Source organism: Brachionichthys hirsutus, chromosome 19, assembly GCF_040956055.1.
Source record: "Brachionichthys hirsutus isolate HB-005 chromosome 19, CSIRO-AGI_Bhir_v1, whole genome shotgun sequence".
NCBI lineage: Eukaryota > Metazoa > Chordata > Actinopteri > Lophiiformes > Brachionichthyidae > Brachionichthys > Brachionichthys hirsutus.
Genome location: NC_090915.1, coordinates 3,378,838 through 3,402,431, shown reverse-complemented (window position 1 = coordinate 3,402,431; position 23,594 = coordinate 3,378,838). Strand labels below are relative to the sequence as shown.

General features: G+C 46.7%; 1 protein-coding gene across 1 annotated transcript in view; it reads left to right on the top strand.

Annotated features, from left to right (window-relative positions):
* Positions 1-23,594, top strand: part of dab2ipb (DAB2 interacting protein b) — a 52,235-nt gene that overhangs the window by 14,999 nt on the left and 13,642 nt on the right. The window contains exons 4-6 of the mRNA XM_068752487.1: positions 19,072-19,225; positions 20,177-20,275; positions 21,919-22,473. Coding sequence (XP_068608588.1) covers positions 19,072-19,225; positions 20,177-20,275; positions 21,919-22,473 — 808 coding nt within the window. The remainder of the gene's footprint in view (positions 1-19,071; positions 19,226-20,176; positions 20,276-21,918; positions 22,474-23,594) is intronic.

Below are 23,594 nucleotides of genomic sequence, written 5' to 3'. Positions count from 1 at the left end.
GAATTAGCATGTGTGCTAAACTCTGTGTAACACAGTTCTATCCATAAATCTATATCTTGGCAAGAATCCAAATGCTCGTCTTCATCAAGAAGAAGAAGAGGATGACAATCTGCTGCTCTCACACTTCAAGGACATTAAACGTGCGAGCGGCGTCTACAGTAGCACATGCGCGGCGTGCGTGTTTGTGTGACAAATAGTGAGGACAAGTGTGAGAAATACACTGAGGAGTCCCCATCAGCCTGGGAGCTGCCTCCCCACGGGGGCAGAAATCACTGCAGGAGAAGCTTGGGAACTGGCATAGAAGAGGAAGGAAATGATGAGGAGGTAGGAGGGAGGAATGCTGTACCCTCAAAACTCACTGGTGAGCAGATATGCAGGCTTGAATATGAGTGTAGCATCTTTAGCATCACGTAGTAGCTTTATGCTGTTCATCAAACATGATCCCTCACATTTGTAGAACATATTCCCAAATTACATTTGACAGAAAAGTATTTTCTTGTGTGTGTGTGTGTGTGTGTGTGTGTTGTGTGTGTGTTTGCTACGGTGTAATTGCGAGGCTTCGTTGCCCGCGGCAACCTGCAGATGAGGAGCAGCTGGACTTTGGAAATGAAATATTCATCTGTGTTAATCAGGCGTAGGACTCCTCGCTGAACACTTCCGCCCTGAGCCAAGCGGAAAACCGACGGCGTGCACGCAGGAAGAAACGGTTCTCTTTTCTGTCTTCCTGATGACGGATCTGTTCGGTATGCGTCGTGTTGCCCCGACGTGCGCTTCGTGTTTTACTTGTGTTTAGATTATCTAACCCTCACTCGGCTCTGCTCCATCACCTGACCCACTCTGGCCTTGCTTTAGCCCCCGTAGCAACACTCATGAATAACATAGAGGTTAATCTTAAGCGACGACGCCTGAGGTTGGGCAGCGCCGGCGTGCGGGGTGGATTCACCTCACACTTTTCCCATTAAGCAAATGGGAGATATTATTCTAGTGATGGAAACGAATTCATTACCTGAGGTAGAAACCTGCCATTGCTCCTCCTATGAAAGAGATTAAAAAAAAAAAAGGTTTTAGCTTAAATGTTTTGAACCAAGCTGAAGAATTAAAGTTGTGAAGGTTCCCTTTGGAGTTTTTAAGCACAAGCAGCACTTTGGGCACGTTTTGTGCCAACAAATAGAATACTGCAAAGAATGGAGCGCTTAAAATACTTTGAATGCCGTTTGGAAAAAGGTGCATTCAGCAACTTTGTCACATTATGCAACGGTTTTGTAGATAAATACTGCACGTGGACATTGTGTGTTTGCAAGAAGCAGATGGCATTTAATTAAAAAATATGCTGTAATTTGATCCTGCAAAAGGACGCTTTACTGGTATGTTGGAAATTAAATGTGCTGCTATTTTAAGTTGGCATCAGATCTGACGCCATACTGGTTCTTCAACATACAAGCGCTTATTTTTAAAGTATATTGGTGCAACAGACTGATTGTGATTATGTGCTTGTCATTTTCTGCCTGCCTGTCTGCTTGCATATCTGTGTGTGTGTGTGTGTTTGGGTAGCTGCAGTTCTTAGCACAGTGGGCACAAGTGACTTGTGTTTTTTTTTATGGCGACTGCATCTGTTAAACAGCAGGAAGGTTTTCTCGGGCATGACTCACAGCTCTTAACATTATCAAGTGGGCAAACGAGCTAGAAATATCTGATTCATTTTTCTGTCTGCCATCTTGATCAGCACATGGTTCAATTCCATTTAAGCCCTGTGACACACGTGCCAACGTTTCACCGAAATTCTGTGTTTTTTTTATATCAATTTCACATTGATATTCACATTGTTCAATTTGGAATTTTATTGAATCTCACTTTAAAATAAAAAAAGCATTTATTTCTCCCTGTCTTTGAATGTATCAAAAGTTAGGACGGCTACCTGTAACAGGATTCGAAAGCCCTGATGCATCCCCCCCCCCATAAAGTCGTCCCAATGGGTACCATGGTAATTGTTGTAGGTTAGGATATAAGGGTGAGGAAAATGGAAAGAGAGGAGCGAAGTGAGGGAATAAGAGACATCCATCCGTAAATCCAATAAAGTGATGCCATTTAGAGTTATTAAATTCAGTAAACATTCCCCCGGAGCTTTGACTGTAATATCTAACCGCTCTCTATTGCTCCCTCCTTCCCCCCTCCCTGACATTCAACTTTTTTTCCCTTCCTGCATCCCAACACATATCTAAACCCATCATGTTAAATACCCCAGCCTCTGTTCCCATATTTGACCTCTCCTCGAGCTCTGATGCATCTCTTCCTCTGCAGCCGGGGACAGAAGCATTTCATCTCTCCCTGACTGAGCAACATTGAAGGTGCATTAAATCAGAACCGATGGTGACAAATGCTTTGCTGTCGTTTGTCACCTTTACGTCTTCTTCTGCCACGTATCCTCACTTCCAAAGATGTAATCTGTAATGGATGTACCAATAATCAATTGCCTGGATGCAGATTATTTGCCAATAGGATGGAGAAAACAAAATGTTGCTTGTTGCAGCGGTATAATGAGTCAGAAGAAGAGCTCATCTTTCTCGCCCTGGCGTCCTTCCTCTCTCGCGGTCTCATTTGCAATGCATCAGCATGATTTGGCGTAGATGGAAAAAGAGCTCTCGGGGTAATAATGTGTTGAACAGAGCAGGTTTCACCTACCACTGCGTATGATTAAGCTTTATCCCACACAGACCCGGACGGATCCAGGGAGCCCATCAATAGCATCTTAAAAACTTAATACCTCTAATTTGTGGTGATTACGAGACTTCGTGGCATTATCTCTTTTTATTTGAGATTATAATGAGGTTTTTATTAATTCCAGAGCAATGTGCTGTTGCTTATGTGCTCATGCTCAGACGGAAGTGTGTATGTGTGTGTGTGTGGGGGGGGGGGGGAAACTGAGTGCTCTTCATTTGCTTAAAGGACAGAGGTGGCTAGTCAGCTTTGAAGTTCCAGCAATCAGGATAATTGTGTTTGTTTGCCTGGTTCAGCGTTTTGCAAACAGAGCGAGTTTTATAGAGTGAAATCCAAGGTTAAACTTTCAGGAAGACAAACTCTCCTGAACGTTATTGCTTTTCTGTTTATGCCTGCATTGTTGGTTCAGGCACTCAAATAGAAAGTTACAAACCAACTTAATGGAAAATCTCCCGTATAAATGCCGACAGCATGTAACGACAGCACATTAGAATCACAATGTAGACAAAATATCAAAGTTGTAATAATGTGAGAACAAAGGTGTAATTAAGAATTTTGTCTTTGCTAGAATAAATTCAGAAATTGAGGAACAAAATCACAACTTAAATTTCTCCAGGTCTGTCTGGGCCTTTCTTTAGAACAGACCTGATTTCTCACAAGTCCTGATACTTCCAGTAACGGGCCGCCGTTTGTTGCTTCCATAAGATTTAATAGACCTTTATTTGCTGCACCTATTTAAAGAGATGCTCCATGTTCCTGATTTTAATGCTGGCAGCACTAACTCTGATATTTACACCAAACATGATCAAATCAATGGAAAGATGAAGCAGCAAACAGTTCTTGGTTCTGGGAAGAGTGCCTCAAATAATGATCCCATTATTAAACCAAGTAAACGTTACTGGTGTCCTTTCAGTAAGAGAACTGTGATGATCACACGATGACTTGATTTCACTGATTGATCGGTTGGCTTTATTAGCGTTCTCTTAATGCTATGTCTTTCTCCTTGCATTTGTGCGTAGTTCTTTTGTAGGATCGTCCCTGCATCGATGCTCGTGGTGTTGACACCTGCCCAGCTGGTTAGATTCTGGTGCTTCAGCAGCCAGCAGAAGCAGACTCCTCGCGTTCATTCGCTCATCTGGTAATGAACTGTAATGGACAGGGCCTCGGGTGTGACGGGAATACCGACGACCCCATCAGAGCAGTGCCCACGTTCTTTAAAGTGCCGCTCGGTATGCATGTAGCACCCATCCACTCATTCATTCCTCCCTTTAAACCTTGTGTTGTCCTGCAAGTATTACAGATATTATAGTCCCCCCCCCCATCTTCCAGCCTCATGTACTTCATGTGTTTGAAAATGTAATGCGGTTAATGTGAATTCATCTGGCTTCTTGCGCCGACGCAATCCAACGGTCACCAGCGCTGAATTTACATCTTTTATATTTGCCGTTATGAAACATAAGACTCTCCACTTCACCTGATATAATCCATCCATAAATTGAACACTAAAATAAACTGTTGTACAGATTGACACTCGACACACACTGAATCCTCCAGCGGGATTGGCAGTCTAGCATGCTCTTATAGAGCCACTTCATTTCCATAGTGATGACTCTAGTTGCATTCTCAGCACTTTCCCTCCACTAACCAACCTCTCTGCCTCTTTTTATTTATTTTTTTTGAGGGGGGGTGTGGTGGTGTGTAATCTTTGTGACAGCAGTCCACCAGGGTTTTATTTTCCCGTGCTCTAATAAAAGCTCACACGCATGCAGAATTCAGGACCGTGTATTTATATGCATCTGAGATACTGGCGTATGAATTTCATATCCAGGGAGACGATGGAAAAAGGCTCAGTTTCACCATTCAGAGAGTAACGTCATAGTTAAATAATGGAACTTAAACCTGTAACCAAGAATCACATGTCCAAATAATTGAGTTTTACACATATAAACTAAGAAAATATCGCAGAAAATAAACAATACAAATGGACATGGATGCATTGCATCATGGGGTTTTTTTTAGAAGCTAGTAGCCAGCTTGCAATGGACTCTCCTTTGTGCCATCTTTCCACAATGCCATGAATGCAGCGTGTTAAAGTTAATAGATTACATTACATCATCAGGAACCCGGTTATCTGATGCCCAAACCCCAAGGCACAGAAATCAATACCTCCACGCCGTCTCGTGACCTGCGACCTCTTTCACCACGTGAAAGCCTGAGTGGATTGCTGCGTTTTGTCTGTTACAAAGACAGTTCAGAAAACCTCTGTGTGCTGGAACTCTTTAGGATTCAGCGGCCGATGATGCGTAAAGCCGATGAAGCCTCGCTGCTCCAGACGCTACCTCATCAAGGTCAGACGGCGTCGTACACAGACCTGGCCGCCTCACGATTGGTAACCACCGTCACTCACATTTATCAAGTAAAATGCATTCATAGAAAATAGAGCTCTGCCAATATTCCAGATGAAAAGCGAGAAGAGCGTTTTAAAAAACGTGCTCCCAGTTGCAAGACAACGGGTGAAGAGTCGACTTTCACCAGTGTAGAAATGGAATATAATCTGTCACAATCTAATTGGCTGACTGGCGTTCTTCTCCGATGGCCGCCGTTGCGTCGCGCCGTGTTCTGACTACGGGGGGGGGGATTGTAAATACGGCAGCGAAGCCTGAAGTAAAGGAGAGACGTAATGGCACCAGACAGATTCCTTTTAAGGGAGGCTATACTCTTTGAGTGCTGTCATTGTTAGCCGGATTATGTCTGGGTCAGACATTCCGTTTTTCCATTATGCATTTACAAACCCGCTCGGATGACTAGCGCCCTCAGACGCCGCCCTTGTGACTTTCTGTTTGACCAACAATGATCCTGTGGCCGGAGCTTTTGTTTAGCGAGGGCGTGATCGCCAAGCTTAGTATTTGTACCGTACCTCCATCCTATTGTTTGGTCACCTGGTCTACATGTGCACTTAGCGTGTGGGAAAACATGGAGGGGGGTTAGGGTGATGTCATGTTCGGTGACATCAGTGCAGACGTGCAGGGAGTGCAGATCGGCGGTGAACCGTCTGTCCACGGCTGTCCCACGTTGTGTCCCAGGCTGCGTCCCAGGCTGCGTCCTGCCCCGGCCTTTTATCCCTCTGCCAACGTGTCAGCTCTAGAAATAGCCTCATTCTCATCCTAATCTCCTCTGCCAGTCTCCCAATCCCAGCTCAAATTGGGCAGAGCAAAACTCCCGCCCACATTCCCGTCTCGCTACCAACACTTTGGCTGGCCCCGTTGCCCAAGTCATTTACTGTGACTTTTTTTTGTCTGAGCCCCCCAGCATGAGTCCTGGACTCCCAGATGAACACAACAGAGTCAGGGCAGCCACCCCCCCCCCCCCCCCCCCCCCCCAGCAGCAGCAGCAGCAATATCAGTGGATGACAGGGAAGGCTACTCATAGCAGAGCTGACAGGACAAAGAACACCCCCCCCCCCCCCCCCACTGAAGCCAGATAAGGGGGGGGGGGGGGGCAGTTGCACCACACATACATACACGTGACCCCCCCCCCCCCCCCTCCACAGCATGAGCTGGCTCCTCCCTGCACAAGGAGACAGAAATGGGAGGTGCAGTCAATCAAAAGGGAGAGAGGTTTTGGACAAGCCTCCTTTCCCCCGAATCAGAGTCGGGCTATTCTTAAAATTCATGGATGTGACGTGAAGTAAAAAAAAAAAAAAAAGAGCGCTTGTCCCGCTTGAGAGACGATCCAGGAAGTGAGGCGTGCTCTGTCCGGGTTGAGCGAGGTAGTCGAGGAGAGAAAGAGGAGGAGAGGGAGAGCGTTGCATCGCCTATTCTCCACCCCTCGCCTTAAAGCAGCAGCCGGAGGAAAGAGAGAAGGGCTCAGGGAGAGAGAGAGAGAGAGAGAGAGGGAGGGGGAAACCACAAGTGAGGAAGCGAAGAGGCGAGCGGCGGTGGGGTGGGGGGGTGGAATGGAGCTCTGAAATTGCCCCTGCCCTCATCCATCCCTGGCTCTTCTTTTTCTCCTCGCCGCTTGTCGTGGCTGATCCTCAGCCCCCCCCCCCCCGCTCCCCGCCTGCCGTTGATTGTTCTGTGGAATTCTAACGATGGCTGGTGAGTGTTCTGCTTTTCACGTGTCACTCGCCTTTCTTTCTTTATTTTATTTTATTGCCGCAGATAAATTCGGACTCGCACGCGTTAGGCTACGCTTCATTCGGCTGTGCGTTCCGCTTCTTTCGTTGCTTCTCCGTCTCAGCGAGCGGACACATCCTACTGCACCCTGCGTACATTCAGTGTTCGAGAATCACAGATCTGCTTTTAACCCCCCCCTCCCGGGGGTGCCCGTCTCTGATATTTATCACCGGAGAGGCGATGATGCAGAGATGGGTTTTTGATTGCGAGCTGCGACTGCGTCCTGAATGGAGCAGCGTCACGTAGAGGCTGGTCTGTGTGACGGGGGGGGGCAGCCAACGGACACAAATCAGATGGCTTGTCCCGCCCGGGCTGGATGCCGACCAGCGTTCGTAGCCCGAGCCGTTTTAAAGGAGAGGAAGGTTCCCCAGGGTGAAGGAGTTCGGGAGTTTTTCAGAGCAACAGCTCAGAAACATTAAACTGTCTGCACCGTGGTGAGTTCAAGGGCTGCTGTACAGGACAGAACACTTCCAAGCCATGGAATTACAGTAATCAGCAGCCACACATCAAGTATAATTAACGTATTAATCTTTCCGTTGACGTCATTCCACGTTAATATGTCTCATTAAGAAGCCGGATTACGAAAACGAGCTGTAGGTGTTGAACGCACCCAAAACGTCCTCGCCATTTAAGGACGGAGGGAGAGTCGAGTTGCTGGAGAGCAACGTTTAACCCAAACATTGATTTTCCTCCTCTGGAGGAAGCCATCTTTGGTGTAGAAAACACCTGGATGATTGTCCGATGGCTTCTGTTGCTTTGCGGTCTGCAGATGCAGCGCGAGAAGCTCAGCTGTTGAGTCCTCCAGAACAAAACCGAGCTTGACTCACTCGGCAGCGGCGCTCGAACCCACTTGTATGTGTGAGCAAATGTTTGTGCATTCGTACACTATCTATATGAAAGCATATGTTTTCTGGCGTGTGTCTGTGTGTTTGAGAACGTTCCAGCAGTCCCATTATGGCACAGCTTGCTCACCAGAACGGCGAAGGATTGCAGAGCTAGAAATAGAGCCGTTGGTCATTTTCACAGATGGAGCGAAAACGGAAGGACGGATGGAGCAAACGTGAGAAACGAAGCTGGAGATGTTTGAAATGAAGACGCGGGAGCTGAGGAAGAGTATTTATCTTTGTATTAGCTTCTTCTTCAACCTCCAGCGGGGCTCTTAATTCTTCATCTCGGAACTCTCCTCTTCTGTAATTCAGAATATAATATCACCTCTTCCTTGATATATCTGTGTGGAAGGGAAAAGAATACCGAAGCTAAAACAAAATGGAACAAATGCACAATTCTTGCTTTGAGCCTTATCTTCCCGCTGCTCCATCCCGTCTCGTTGCATAATCCCCCCCCCCCCCCCCCCCCCACTAGCGTTCCGTATCTTGTGCAATTACTCTGTCATGGATCATCTCTGTGATCGAGAGCCCGAGAAGTGGGGCAGCGGATTCGATCAGACACATTCGCAAAGGGGGGGGGGGGGGGTCAGCGCCGCACCCCCGCTCCAACGGAGATCAAGAGGCAACGCGGAATCATGACTGCACAAACGTGGCCGTTCAAGGTAGCAGGAAGGCGGCGAGGACTATTGTGTGTGTCGGCATCTTCGGTGTCTAGAAAACCTTCAAGTTTAATCCGAATAGCTGACGACTAAATAATTAAAGCACTTCTTCTTAAGAACAAAATGGAACGCTAATCTGCAATATTCATGTTTTCTTTATCATTTTAAAATTTCTGTCGTTTTTGATTTGCGCGTTAAGATTCCTTATTTCTGTTGCGATTCGTTTCTGGCGGAAGGAGGAGGAGCTCGGGGGCCGGCGTCAGGAGGGTCCGACACACACTCCCGACGCTTCGTTCGAATACCAGCTACGTGGAGCCCAACGTTTATCTGAGACGTTTGAGAGCACAAACGCGCAGATGGCGTTTAAATCTCTAAATAATCAATCTGAAAGGGATTTAGATGATGAAAGAGGACGGCACAAAAACATCTCCCTTTCCACGCTGCTCGCATTCAGATGCTTTGAAATCTCCTATGCATGTCAGCAAATTGCAATTTGTGACGTCTCCAGCAGTCGCACCTTTGAGAGGGAAGGACTGAAGCGTTCGGTGATATTTCTTTGCATCTCCTCACCCCTCCCTGGGAGAAGATGAGAGAGGACGAGAGAGGACCATATGCCCGCGACGGGGCGGCGTTGTGCTCCGTCAATAATTGAATCGCTCATTCGCGCTTCCCTGCCCTGAAGGCTGCGGTGCAAAGTCGATGGGAGCGATTTGAGAGGAGCTCTCAAGCATCAGTCTTCCAGTTAAAGTCTCCCTTTGTCCCCCGCGCTCCCGTCCTTATGGCTTCTCTTTCGCATGAACAGAAGAGCTGAAGCCACTGCCCCACATCTGGCGTTCATCTGTCTTTGCCTGTCTCTCTATGGCTTGCTTAAAAAGATAGGGGGGGGAGGCAAGCTATGGAGGGATGAGTGAAGGCAGGGGGTGGAAGATGGGGCCTTTGAATGTCCCACCACATCTCCGAGGCTCTGTCAGACTCTCACGTGTTCTCTGTGTGTGATAGTATCACCGCTTAACATTAGAAGTGTCCGACTAAGCTTGATTTAGAGTATCATCCTCAATCTGTCCATCCATATTCCCTCCACTGGAAATCTCTCTCTCTCTCGCTCTCCCCCTCCGCCACCCACCTTCCCTGGCTTGTGGAATCTTGCCCGGGACGCGCTGCATCCCGCCGATTATGTTGTTTCTCCCTCCGATTCCCACCCTTCCTCTCTTTGCCTCTGTGCAGGCAGGTGCTGCTTTACTAAACAGGTCAGTGGTTTACACGGGGAATAACGTCTCGGAGGCGAGGTCTCTGCGGGGACGGGCCTACAGACAGCCGGTTAGCCGAGAGAGCCTCGTCTCTCGCGCCCTCTCCCGTGACCCCATCCTGTTGCTGTCTACCGCCGCACACTTGGCTCAGAACCTCGCCTGTATCCGCCCACGCAGTCCTTGGCACAATTTGACATGGATCCTTTCTCTCCGAAAACGCTCAGGCTGTATGTGTGTGTGTGTGTGTGTGTGTGTGCACGCAGAGAAACCTAATGCAGAGGCAAAAACCATTGTGACTCACTAAAGCACAGGGAGGCGATTATCTCCATGAGGAATGAACATTTTTTTAGAAACTTTTCTGCCTGCCACTCCAGTTGCAAACTTTAAGAGATGGACTAGCCTTGCTTGCCCCCCCCCTCCAGGCCCGTGAGGAGTCTCACTCACCGCAGCCTTGTGACGTATGATATTATCATGGCCCAGACTAGAAGAATGAGGAAACCCCCCCCGCCCCCCTTGCGTGTTTAGTCTCAGGGCTTTGTAGTTAACCTTTGCCCAACAAAGCAGCAGGCATGCGGGTCTGTTTACTTTGCGATAAGAGCTAGCTTTTCTAATTCTTTGCATATAGCATATTAAACCGGCGGCGGTTTTATCTCCCAAGTGATGCTTGAATTCTGTTGGACCTGGAGATCCGGTCCACCTGGAGCGGTGTCCAGAGACAGTTTCCGCTGTGTAGTAAAGTACACAATGAATTCCATTGTTGAGGCAGCAGCTGCGCCTGTAGAGCACCCCCCCCCCCCCTACTGTAAACGTGCCCGTGGAGATTCACATAAGACTTTTCACATAAGATCACGGATTTGACTTTGGGACTCTAACGTCACTTCCTTGACTTGCATGCCTTAGCGGCGACGCCGGCCTCCTCTCGACGGGTCGCCAGCTACGTTTAAAGTAAGCGTACGATTTCTTAGTCTCCCTTTCTCTTTCCTGCTCCCTCCTTTCCTTCTTTTCCTGGAGTCCCCTTCAGTTGTCCGAGGACCCAGCGTTTTCCCAAACAGTGTCCTGCTGAATGCCTGAGCCATTGTTTCCTGGTACAGGGAAACGTTGGAGTGAGGGAGGTGGCAGGCTGACTTCCTGGCTGCCAGATCGAGGTATATGTCAGTGTGAGAAAAAGCATGGGAGACAGACGTGATGATGGCAGGGGCACCACGTATCCTGGCGACCGGCCTCGGATGGAAATATATTGAGTTTTGTCACCTAAATGTCAAGAGCAGACTCGTTTTTTTTTACCACTTTTGAGGGTTTAATGTGTTTTCCTCTATGAAAACAAGCAAGTAGCAGACAACACTGCCCTCAGATTACATTTTGAAAGTCGCTATGCTAATACTATTGCTAAAGTTTAAGATTATGTTGCAAATGTAAAGTCAAGTTTAAAAAAAACCGCTGCTTCAGAAATGTCCGATGGGACGGCTTCTCCTGAATAGGAGCACTGTCTTTTTAAATGGGATATGGAGAGGGGTGTGTTAGTAGCAGCAGACATCCTTTGGGAGCGGTTTGGTGTAACTCAGAGGGCAGAGGCACCAACCACGTTCCCAGAGACTCAAAAATAGTCAGGAAAACGCTGAAACGGCCGCCAGTAGAGGAATGCGACCCAAATTGAAGTCGTGCATTTTGCGGATCCAGTTCGGAGAGGAGCTGCTGGAGGATGTTTCACATATTCAGCCGATCGTAAGTGTCGATTTGTTTTTAATACTTGATTCTTCGGGGCGTGCTTTTTTTTTTTGCAGTCGATGCTTACAGCTGCAGGTTGCGGGTTTTTGGGAAACCTCTGTCTTTGCACACACACACACACACACACACACACACACACTGGCTCCTTATGACTACCGAGAAGCTTTAAAGTGCATCCCGTATGAATTATGAAAGAAAGGAAAGGATGATTAAAAAGGAGGCAAAGCACTGTGCATGAGAATAGCTCCAGAGGACGGTTGTGTGAGAGACAAACAAGGACACGTTTGGACCTGAACATGAAAACTATTCGGAGCCCGAGGCAAATAATGAGTTTAAAGAGGAAGTAACAACACTTCACAATTTATAGCCAATTACGCGCTGGAGTTAGTGCAGCCTTGTCTGTCAGCTGATATTAATAAAATTACAGTGAAAAAGTAGCTTTTCCAAAGATCATGCGAGTCTTGTTTTTTGTGCCGTGCTGTGTGGGAAGCGAGAGTCTCTGCCTCCTTCTTCTCTCCGTGAACTTGAATGCTTGCCGGTTTCTTTGTCCAATGCCACAGGGATGTTTGAATATTCAGGTCAAGAAGTGAACAACGCGCTTCCCCGTCTCTTCTGCTTCTTCGCAAATGGTCTTAACACTTCCCGAAGCACTTTGCTGTTATGTAAGGATTCGAGAGCTTTCTTCTGACTAATTTATCATTTCCGTAGTTTCTGCCAAATGATTCTGCATTATTATTGTTATTATTTTTTGCATGCAGTTTGGCCTGTGACGTCTCCAGCAGTTGCACCTTTGAGTGCCACACACACACACACACATTTCTCTCTCACGCTGCCTTTTAGCACAGAATTAATGACTGAATTATGCAGAAATTGGTGTTCGTGGCTTCTTTCATGTTATGAAGTGGGAAACTGAAAAGATGTTTCTTGCTTTGCAAGTGCTGTTTTGTCAGTTTAGAATAATCAATCAGCCATAAATCTGTCAGGATTATTTGGTGGTGGTTCTGGAGCGGAACGAGTGGGTTCAGTAGTGCAACGATCATCCGGCACACATTTCACGATGAGTCACTTAGGGATGATTCATTTCCCCATGGTTTGGATGAAATGCAGGGATATTCTATAGCACTGGTTATATTAAAATAAAAAGGGTGATGCTAACAACGGAGTATTTGAAAGCTGATTCGGCACCATGTTCTATTTTTCCTCTTTTAGGAAATGCATTCGACACAAATACAGTAATAAAGTATGGGACGCTCCAAGTAGACGCAAACCTGCAAGCACGACTGATATATATGTGTGTAAATGTATATATATATATATATATATATGTATTCAGCAGTATTAGACCACAGGCTAAATAGCGACCCGGTTACATTACTGTCCGCTCTGTCCTCTTCTCCATCTGTGTCACGGATGCTTGTTTGACATGCACTTCATCTGAATTCGTAGCCAAGTCCAGCGCTTTGGCCCGTCCTGCAGGGTTGTGTAGCGGAATGGGAATCTGAATCTGTGCCTGTAGAGCCGGGGTGAATAGATTAGACCAGGCTGCTGTAATTCTCTGATTCCATAAGTTGTTGTTTTCAGTGTCACTCCTTTTATTTTACTTCCTAGCTGCCTGGCTGTGATTTGTCTTTTGCTCTCTGGCCTTAGCTGCTACTTAAAGGAGTGACTCATTACTGACATTTGACCTTATTATAAACTGTCCTTACAATGGCTGCTCTATCTTAGCCCCCCCCCCCCTTCATTTGTAATTACTGTGAAAAGAGTGGCGTACGTTCACCCAAGCACAAATGTTTATTTAGCCCAAACAAAGTCCATTAGGCCGGTGAAGCAGACGTGTTGTGTTCTGATGAGCGGTCGGGTCTTCTCTCTTAAAACTCACCTGGCAACACGGATGAGATGAGTAGGTAGGATCCAACACGTGTCGCATCCCGGAGAAAATAATACTCTCGTGAAATCAGCACACAAGCTAAAGACGTCTGAGCGACCTTCACAGATCGTCGCAGGTGATTGGCGTGCTGTGCTTTGCAGCTGCTGGTCTGATGGTTCTTGTGTTTCGCTCTCAGCTGTTCTGTTCTCTTGTTCGACATGTGCCCTTTAGAACCAAACCCCATCCGACCTGCTTCGGAGCAGCTCTTCGCCTCTCTGTGTTGGTCTCCTGCAGTGAGTGTCTTAGCAGACGTTACACCGAATTACCTCCCGGCATAGCGGGGAGGCTGTGCTTTCACCATAATCAAGTTGTGTGTGTGTGTGTGTGCGCGCGCTGTCACACAGCCTGGCCCGGTGGCTCCATCAGTTCCCCACATCAATTGTTCTCCTGCCACTTTAACTTAGCAGCTAAACTTTCCCACAATGCCGTGTCTGCCATTGCTCTGAGTCAGGCATCCCTGCAGAATTCTGAATAAAATGTGTCTAGAGCTGATTGTTTAGGAGATGCTAACCAGTGTGTAGCGGCTGACGTGAGTCTGTGCTTCCCAATCTCAGGCCAGATATTCCTGCTTCAAGAGAAGGATTTTAAGGATTGTAGGTCTTGTTCTTGAGCGATGGGGAAAATAGAGCGATAGACGGACAGGTGTGTTTCTGGACCGCTATTGCGAAGAGAGAGTGGAATCTGAAGGAAAAGCGTGTGCCGATGATGATCCGGATCACCATGTGGACGGCCTAAATCCAGTTAGGAGGGGGAGCTGCTCGGCGGAGGTCTGTCATTGTTATCTTTTTCCACGCAGCCAGTCTGGACTCGAAGAAGCCGCGGATGGTTGAGCCGAGAGGACGTTTTTGATTGAGAGTGTCAGTCTGAAAGTTTTCCTCTGAGGGTTATTGGCAGTGGGAGTTGTAGTTCTTTCACTCACAAGCTCTGCCTCTGTCCGTCTTCGTCTCCAGAGACGCTCGCGCTGCAGCTTGTCTGACGTCGACGGCGAATGAGCTTCGCTCTTCGCTCTTCTGTTCTGTTGAACTGGATCTTCTTGCTGCCCTTGATTGGTGTTTGGGCTCGAAGGCCTGCGCCCGCATGTCAGCGGTTCAGCTCTCACATCCGCTGTTCTGCACCAGCGGTATCTGACAGCACCCCCGTATCTTCCCTTTGGGTTGAGGTCCAGGCAGCTGTGTTTTGTCTGTATTCTCTTGTTACCCATTGCCCCAGTGCAGATGGAAGGTTGATGGACTGGTGCACAAAAAAAGCGTCCATCTTCACAAGTTTACCCAAAACAAAAAAAGGCAGTGAAACAGCTGAAAAATGTCCGACCCCCCCCCGACCTTCCTCTCTGAAAAGGTGGAGCCTCGTAATTCCTACAAAACACTGAGCGAAGCTAACCGCATCGGTTTGGATATAATGAGTGATCAGAGCCCGTGACCTTGCAATGTGGCAGACTCTTAATTGTTTCATCACGGCCTGTGGTCCTTTCCGCCGAGTCGGCCCCAAAGCAGCGGGAATAATGGCTGATTTGTACTGTTGCCACAGTTTGTGTTTGCTGTGTTAACTATGATCTTCATCTTCACCTTGATGTTTCAGTTCGAGCGCAGGTGCAGAGCGGTCAGTGTTGCTTGCTAACTCGATGCTTGACAAAAGACGATTCTGGGGACAACGTGCTGAAATACTATAAAGATTATAGTCAGCTTAGAATACAACATAAACATAACTAAAGTTGGGTTCGAGCTTTCCCTGCCGTAACGTGCCTTGAGATAACGCTCTAGTTTGTTTCCATTCTCTTATTTCATTTTAAACATCGATTATACAGCTGGCGCCTGGCCAACGCAGCATTTGAAGCATTTGTATGTTTGTTTGTGAAACGATATTGTGAATTAGTCGTTCCTGTATCAGTCAGCAAGCCAAAACAAAAAAAACAACATATTGATTGCTCTGAATGTTGCTCTAACAACAAAGCACAATTATGCGTTAGCACCGTGCGGGGCTGGCGCTACAGTAAACACTGTTAGCAGCAGGCCACTTAGACCGAGCATTAACTGGAATCCTCTTAAGAGAAAAGATATTTGTTGTATTTGGTTATGTCAGCAGCTTTTAGCTTTGTGTCTTTCAGCCCATTATACTTGTCGGTTATTAAAGGAAGGTGAAACAAAGAGGGTCTTATTTCCCCGTGTGAGGATTAGCCACTGCTACTTGCTGCTTCGCATGTGCAATCCTATGCCGGCAGCGGAGGTACACGTAATATCAATATCGTTTCTTGAGCCATCAGGATAAAATGGAGTCCCTCGTGCAGCCAGTGTGTCAGAAGTCTAAGTGCCCTGATGCCTATATGGGTCTGATCAGATCCCAGACCAGGCTATCAGATGACGAGACATTCTGGTTGCAACCCAGACAGACTCTGCTCTCCCTGGTACTTATTTTCTAACTTAGTTTCTATTGAACCTGAACTTGGCCTGACGCACTGGCATAACCTCCTAAATAGTGAATACACATCTGTATCACCGGCCGGCTACGTGTTTGAAAGATGGAAACCATGTTGCACAGATAACTCGATTGATAGACCGGGGTTACTGTTCTTGTTTTTCCAGCTTGTGCATAAAATATCTGGGAGAAGCTGTCAAAAATGCAAACTAACAGATGGTTGTAGAAACGCTAAGGTTCGTTAGCAGAGCTGTATTGTCTTTGGCAGGGTTTTACCCTCATCTTAATCTCTATAACTCTAACACCTGATTAAAACACCACAGAGTACAGGATAGTCAGAAGATATTCATAAAAAAATAATAATGGTGCTTGATGAATTGTACGATTCTGTCATGCATCCAATTAGATTTTATTTTGCCAACGTTTGATTAAATCCTGCGCAACCTTTCAGTGGAAGCGTAATTTAAAACTTTAATGCAGAATTAATCATACGATCAATTTATCCCGGAATGCATCCAAAACATTTTTGGATGTGGAGATGAGAATGGCTTAACTTTTTTCAAATATGAGTTTCATTCCAGAAAGGAGCTGAATAATCAAACTAAATCCCGTTTAGCTCCTTGCGAATTGTCTGAAATATTTAGGCGTTCTAAATGAAGCCCAAAATACCAAGAGGCCTGCATTGATTGGTGGACAAGAGTGAGATAGACACAGTGAGAGGGATAAACAGAACAGTGAAAGGAGGAGACTGTCTATCCCGTGAACATCAACAATAACAGCGCAGTATGAGGAGACGGAATTGGAGAGAATCGGAGGCAGCATAATGACGGATTGTCAAGGACGTTCGCTGAAAATAGACGATGCTGGGGGGGCTAGAGGTAGCGGGATGGGGACAGTGGACCCGGCCGGTTCCTGTGCGATGCAGAAGTTGTGAGCAGATATCTTACGCCACACAGTCTCTTACTGTCATTATTACACAGAGGGCTGTAAATTACATGATGAAATGTAACACTGGGCCGTAGAGATGACGGGGGGGGGGGGGGGGGGGGAACGACGACGTTATTACTCACCAGTTCATACGCCGTCTCCCACCATTTCCACTGACACTAATGTCCTCGTGTGATTTGCTGAGAGAATAAGGAAGCCATCATAATAGCTAGAAATAATATTTTTGTATTCGTCTCTTATAACATGCAGAATCGTATTCATCTGTACGATCTTGCTCCACCGTCTGCATCTACATATGTGCTATTTTGTTAAAAATGTGTTTCCATTCAGTCGGTTCGTTTGTGAGCCGTAAGAAACGTCATGTAGGTTTTTGGGACTGTGGACAGACAATGGCTCTAAGTTTCCGTCCCTTCCTGTGCATAATGGCACATCCCTCTAGAAAACCCCTCTTTTCCTTTCTGCTTACTTGACTCGCTCTCTGTTCTGCCCGGTACCCAGTCAGCCAATCACAAAGCAGAGCAAACGTACTTCCCTGCTGCTGTAATTTTGGAGATGCTAGAAGCTCTGAAAACTCTATTCTCATTTGCAAAGTAATCTTTTCTGTGTTTGCGCGTGTAATTTTTTCTTATTCAGATGCTTAAATCTGCCAGAATGTGTGTGTGTGTGTGTGTGGGTGTGTGAGTGAGTGATCATTATTCTTTCCACGCTGGTCAGTGGATTTGACAGCTGGCTGACCGTACAAAGGGCTGCATGTGATTGTTAATCTGTAATTATGGGTGTTGCATTTTTCCTGGAAAGCCCCTCGTTTAGCCATCGGTGGCGATGTGCATCACACACACACACACACACGCACACACACACATGGATTAGGATGTAATCCGGCCCTATTAACAGAATGCTCCCGCTCATTACGCTAGCAACGGGCCGTTAGCGTGTGAGTGTCAGGGGGTAAGGTTTGCGTAGCTCGTCTGTCCCAGATTACGTCCGTGAGGCTGACTGGGACACAGAAAAGGTTGTTGGTTGTTGCCGTTTTACGCTTCCAGAATATGTTACATGGCGTACGGCTTAGAGACGGTGGCCCTGACGAAAAGACAGGAGGCGGAGCTAGAAGTGGTGGAGATGAAGATGCTGAGGTTCTCCTTGGGGGTGACCAGGTTGGATAGGATTAGAAACGAGACAATAAGAGGGACAGTGAAGGTTAGACGTTTTGGAGACAAGGTCAGAGAGGACAGACTTTGATGGTTTGGACATGTCCAGAGGAGAGACGGGGACTATATCGGTAGAAGGATGCTGAGGATGGAACTGTCAGGGAACAGGGCTAGAGGTCGACCCAGGAGAAGATACATGGACGTAGTGAGGGAGGACATGAGAGTGGCTGGTGTCGGGGAGGACGATGCAAAGGACAGGGTGAAGTGGAGAACGTTGGTTTGCTGTGGCGACCCCTGAAGGGACAAGCAGAAAGTACAGCAGTAGTACCAGCTCCACCCAAACTAGTACCTCCTCTGTTGAGTTTCCCAAAAAGGCTGAAATTACATGACTTGCACGGCCTCATCAGGAAGCTGGGCTGTCTGTGAGTCTCTGGAGACACGCTGCTAACTAAAAATGTGCCTGTTGTGTGTCATGAACATAACACCGTGTCAAAACGTCTCGCCCAAATCTTGTCCAGATTGTGCGTCGCTTCTGTCTCGGTTTCCAGATGACCCTGTTTATACAGGGTTAGTGAAGGCCGCCTTCAACAGTCTGTGTGAAAGACACTTTTCTCTCTCTAATTTCTTGAGGTGGTATCATGAGGATGGGAGAAGCTGGAAGGCCAGTATGCCGACCTCAGGAATTACACTGACGCGCCAAACAAATGGTCTTTTTTTTAAGATTAGAAACCATTACTTGTGTCTCAGCTCATGACGTGACCCCAGACTAAGTGGATGCTATCGAATGCCAGTGGAGAGTTCATTTGGGGATTACGTAATAGAAATGTGCATTCACTCGTCGCTCATGGCAGCTATTTTGCGCTAAGCTAATGCACTGTGGTTTAATAGTTCCCATTTCCCATGAACCAGGCTTCAGGGCAGCCCTGTCCAGAATCCTGAGCGTCTCAGTCTGACCTTAAAGCACAGTAGAAGCGTTAGAAGTGGGTGCGTGAACGCGCCGGTGCCGTGTGCGTGTGCGTGTGCGTGCTTCTCATGCCGAGGACTTGCCTGACTTTGAGGCAAGTGGATCTTCCTCTCTTCGTCATGCTCACACTCTCTCACTTCACACTCACCCCATGTACGCTTGCTAATGTGCAAGTGCATATGCTCCCTCTCCCTCTCTCTCTCTCCTCCTTCTACTCATGCTCCACTCGAGTGACTCAGATCTCTCAATTTTCCCCGCTGTTAGGTCTCATCTGATGCCAAGACTGAAGGAGTCTCGCTCCCATGAGTCATTGCTCAGCCCCAGTAGTGCAGTGGAAGCCCTGGACCTAAGTATGGAGGACGAGGTCGTCATCAAGCCCGTGCACAGCAGCATCCTCGGGCAGGACTACTGCTTCGAGGTGAGAGGACACACACGCTTTGATTTACAGACCCAATAATTACGTTGTGCGCCTGCGAAGCCTTTCTTGGGTCAGTGGTCACTCCCTCTGCAGGTTTGTCCAGAGATAAAGAAAGAAGTTATGCAACATCAATAACAAGAGACCAATACCTGAACGATCAGGAAATAGCTTCCGAGCTAATGCAGAAACGGGAATGCCTGTAAAAGATATTGCAGTGTTCATTTAATACACCGTCTGCGAGATGGCATCATCAGTTGTTGGATCATTGCACCCAAAACTACACAAACCATCATGATCTCACATCTGCTTCATGATCAATTTAGTAATACTTGATAAATACTTAATTACTTTAACCTAGAAATCCGAGCCGAACATTAAGAATCGTCTCTGTACTCCTCTTTGTTCATTATTATGCTGTGACCCAATTCATCATGCACCCCTCCAAATACATATTGAAGTATTCCAGTTCTGAATTACCATCTGGATCTGGATCCAAATGTCCAAACTGGCATTAGACTCATCCCAAGAAGCCCCTGGCAGCGCCGGGGCGAGAGGCGCTAACGAAGGCTTTCTGTTGTACAGTTTCGACTAACGGGAGCTGAAATCCTCACGCGTCTTTTATCATCTTCTTCACTGGAACGTTCTGTTTTTCCCCCTCTTGCTCTATCCCGCTGTGCATTTTTTAATTTCGTCAAGTTATCACGCCGCCTGCCAAGTCTTCATCTGCATCATCTGTCAATCCAGCTCAATCAATCATTCCTCAACCCTGCCAAGTCATCTTCGGCCTCCTCGCATCCATTAGTTCGTCTTCGTGCTATTTAGAAATCAACTTTAGTAAAGATGACTGTTCCAATTATCCTGTCATTGTTTATGCATGAGGTGCCGTCATTAAAATGCTGCTTTTCCTTCTCTCTCTCACTCCTTCTATATATCTCTCGCTCTCTGCGGTAGGTCACCACCTCCTCGGGAAGCAAATGCTTTTCCTGCCGCTCGTTTGCCGAGAGAGACAAATGGATGGAGAATCTGAGGCGAGCGGTGCAACCAAACAAAGTAAGAATGTAAATACGCAGCAGGTGGGGCGAGGCTGCGTGTAGCAATCAATGCTAATACGTTTTTACAAGTGTCCCAAACTCCAAAGCTACATTGATTAGCGTAAAGACAGTGACAAGCCAACGCGTGCAGCTCTGCAAGTCTGATGTGCCGACATCCAGCTGAGCGCTTCCCGCGCTGCATGTTGCAAGAGAAAAGGACGCAAAGGTCGCGGAGAGGAGCGCCAACATTTTTCTCTTTGCTAGCGATAGCGTCTCTGTTCGTAAACACAGCTGGAGCGGAGGAAGCAAAGCAAACACATCAGGCAGGAAACGATCAGAATCTCAGAGAGTCGTTTCCTCGTCTGTCGATTTAATAAATTAGTCATCAATTAGAACATTGATTAGATTAAAAAGCCCCATTTGGCGTCCATTTTTTCCTCTGCTTTTTGGGGTTAAGATTCACTTATTCAATTATTCTATTATTTTTGAGAGATTAGATGATGATAGCAATCCAATTTTGGCACAGCCAGAGAAAGACACTGAAATTCCTTGGAGTTAGATAAAGAAGTATCAAAGTTGATGCAGCAGCTATCTGCGTTGCTATTGCCGGCTGTAATAGAACTACAATAAGAGTCCATGTTTGTCCGCAGAGGTCGAAATCCTCCAGGGCTTTAAAGAGAAAACATTCAGCCTGTTTGACTTTGTGGTTTCCAGGTTGGATTTTTTTGCCGTGACTTCACCCCAAAAGTCTCTGGCCTCTGTTGCAGATCTTCGATATTCCGGAAAGAGATGCTAATACTGTAAAAACACAGCCAATAATTTTCTGTCTGCTGGAGATAAAAAATGTAAATTGACACAAAGTGGTCTGAATGCTAAGATTGCACAATTGAGCACCTGTGTAAGAGGGCAATTATGAGTAACTGTAAGACTAAGCATTTCACAGATCATCTTTGTGGGCTGGTGCTTGATAGAAAATACATTTACATGCACATAAAGGGACACTTGAAGTTTCAGTCATAATTTATAGTATAGAGTGCCCTCATTTATAGTAGGGAGTAATATTTATCATGCCTACATCAGGAAATGTGCTAAATTGATAGCGCTTCTGTCGAGTTGTTACCGAACTCTGATGTGACAGATGTTAAAAATGTAGCTCTCGAGCTTCAGGAATAATTATCAGTTTATATTATTCAATTCAGGAGCAAATGAAAGTCGTTTCTCACATTTGAAAAGGTGAGGACTTTTTTTTTTAATGACTTATGAAACATCTGCTCCAGTGATAAATTTAACATGAAGCTCCTCTATAAAATATAAAATGAATCATACTCCTGTTGCATAGAAGCGATCGTAGTTATCAGTGTTATCTGGATCCTGTTGAATGTTCTAAATCATGATTATTGTGGGCCCAAAACAAACCTCGCTCATCCTGCACTGGATTTTAAATAAACTTTTTTAGTCATTAAACTTTAAAATTAGCTTTTCAGGCTGATCCCGATTTGAATATTATCAATTTTACTCGTGCTTTAGATGAGTTTTATGTTTAACTTTAATCCAGTGTGCTTTGAAAATAACGTCTAGTCATCAATATGATTCTATTTCAACATATTTCTAGTTGTTAGAATTGTTCCCGAATCGCTTCCCATCCTCTGGTCTTGTCTCCAGGACAACAGTCGCCGGGTGGAGAACATGCTGAAGCTGTGGATCATCGAGGCGAAGGACATGCCAGCCAAAAAGAAATACTTTTGCGAGCTTTGTCTGGATGACTCGCTGTACGCCCGCACCACGTGCAAACTCAAGACTGACAACGTCTTCTGGGGAGAACACTTTGAGTTCAATAACCTTCCCCCCGTCAAGAGCATCACGGCGCACCTTTACAAAGACACGGACAAGAAGAAAAAGAAAGATAAAAACAATTACATTGGACTTGTCAGCATCCCCGTCGCTTCCGTCACGGGGCGGCAGTTTGTGGAGAAGTGGCACCCAGTCAGTACTCCCAGCCCGCCCAAGGGCAAGACGTCCGGGCCCATGATCAGAATCAAAGCCCGCTATCAGAGTATGAACATCCTTCCCATGGAGATGTACAAGGAGTTTGCGGAGTACACGACCAATAACTACATGCTGCTGTGCTCGGTTCTGGAGCCCGGGATTAGCGTGAAGAGCAAGGAGGAGATGGCGTGTGCGCTGGTCCACATTCTGCAGAGCACCGGCAAGGCCAAGGTCGGTACCAGTAATGGCCTTCGTATCCGTTTCCCCCCCCCCCCCCCCCCCACAGCTGTCTGAATTAAAAACGCTGGAAAACACAAAGCCAATTTAGTAACAAGAGATTATTAAGCACGCGGAAGCTAACTGTTCCTCCGCTGCCTGTTCGTCTGGTGAACTCTCTACCCCCCCCCCCCCCCCTCCCCAGAATATACGCACCGCTGTCGGTAGCGCTGTTAGCATGGGCTAGATTAGTCGACCACAGCAGGAGCTAAGTCTTCCATGACAGCCGGCTGATGGACTCAGATATTCTCCCGTCTATCCCGAAGAGCTTCGCTTCGCTTGACGCTGACAGCGTTTGTCTTTTCACCGCAGAGAACTGAACGCAGACTCTTTTTTTTTTTCTTTGGGTTCCGGCGCAACGCCATAGGTTGCAATCTGAAAGGAGCCGTCATCCTATTGGCTGCTTGTGAAAATGAGCTTAGAGGTGAATGGGTTTGTCGTTGAGCTCGTGTTTCAAGCTTGAATGACATTTTGGCTTTTATCACCGTTCTCTGCTAAATTGAGTCATCATTAAAAAAAAAAAAAAAACCTGCAGATTAATAGATGAATCTGTAGTGAGAATAACATTAGTGTAATTATACTGATGGTTTTAAAGCATCCTTAATAAGCAACAGTCGGTTGTTGTCCTTTTAATTACTTTTTTTTTTTTTTAGCAGAGTATTGCCTCCGGCTGTTTTCTTCACTGCAGCATGAACTTGTTCATCTTGTCTGCCTCCTCTGTTGCCGGTGACAACCCTTCCCTCGGCGTAGTTATCCTGACAGGATCTCATCAGCAGTCCTATGACTTGCTCAGCGGAATGATGAACGATCAGCGCTTTAGAGGTGATGTCTCTCCGCTCTGTATCGCCGCTCTGCCGCTTTGGGTGCCGATTGACGGGAGAGGAAGCCTTTACGGATCTCCGGAGAGACGCTCGCGTCTTTAATTACTTTCAATTAAGCCGCGCTTTCCAAACCGAAGCGCTGAAACCTACACTTCTCTCTTACCTCTCGGTCTTCCTCGCTTCCAGCCGGTTTCCTCCTGGATGCGTTCACGTGTGAAACGGCATCAGAGAGGTTGTTGTCGAGGTTGCTCATTA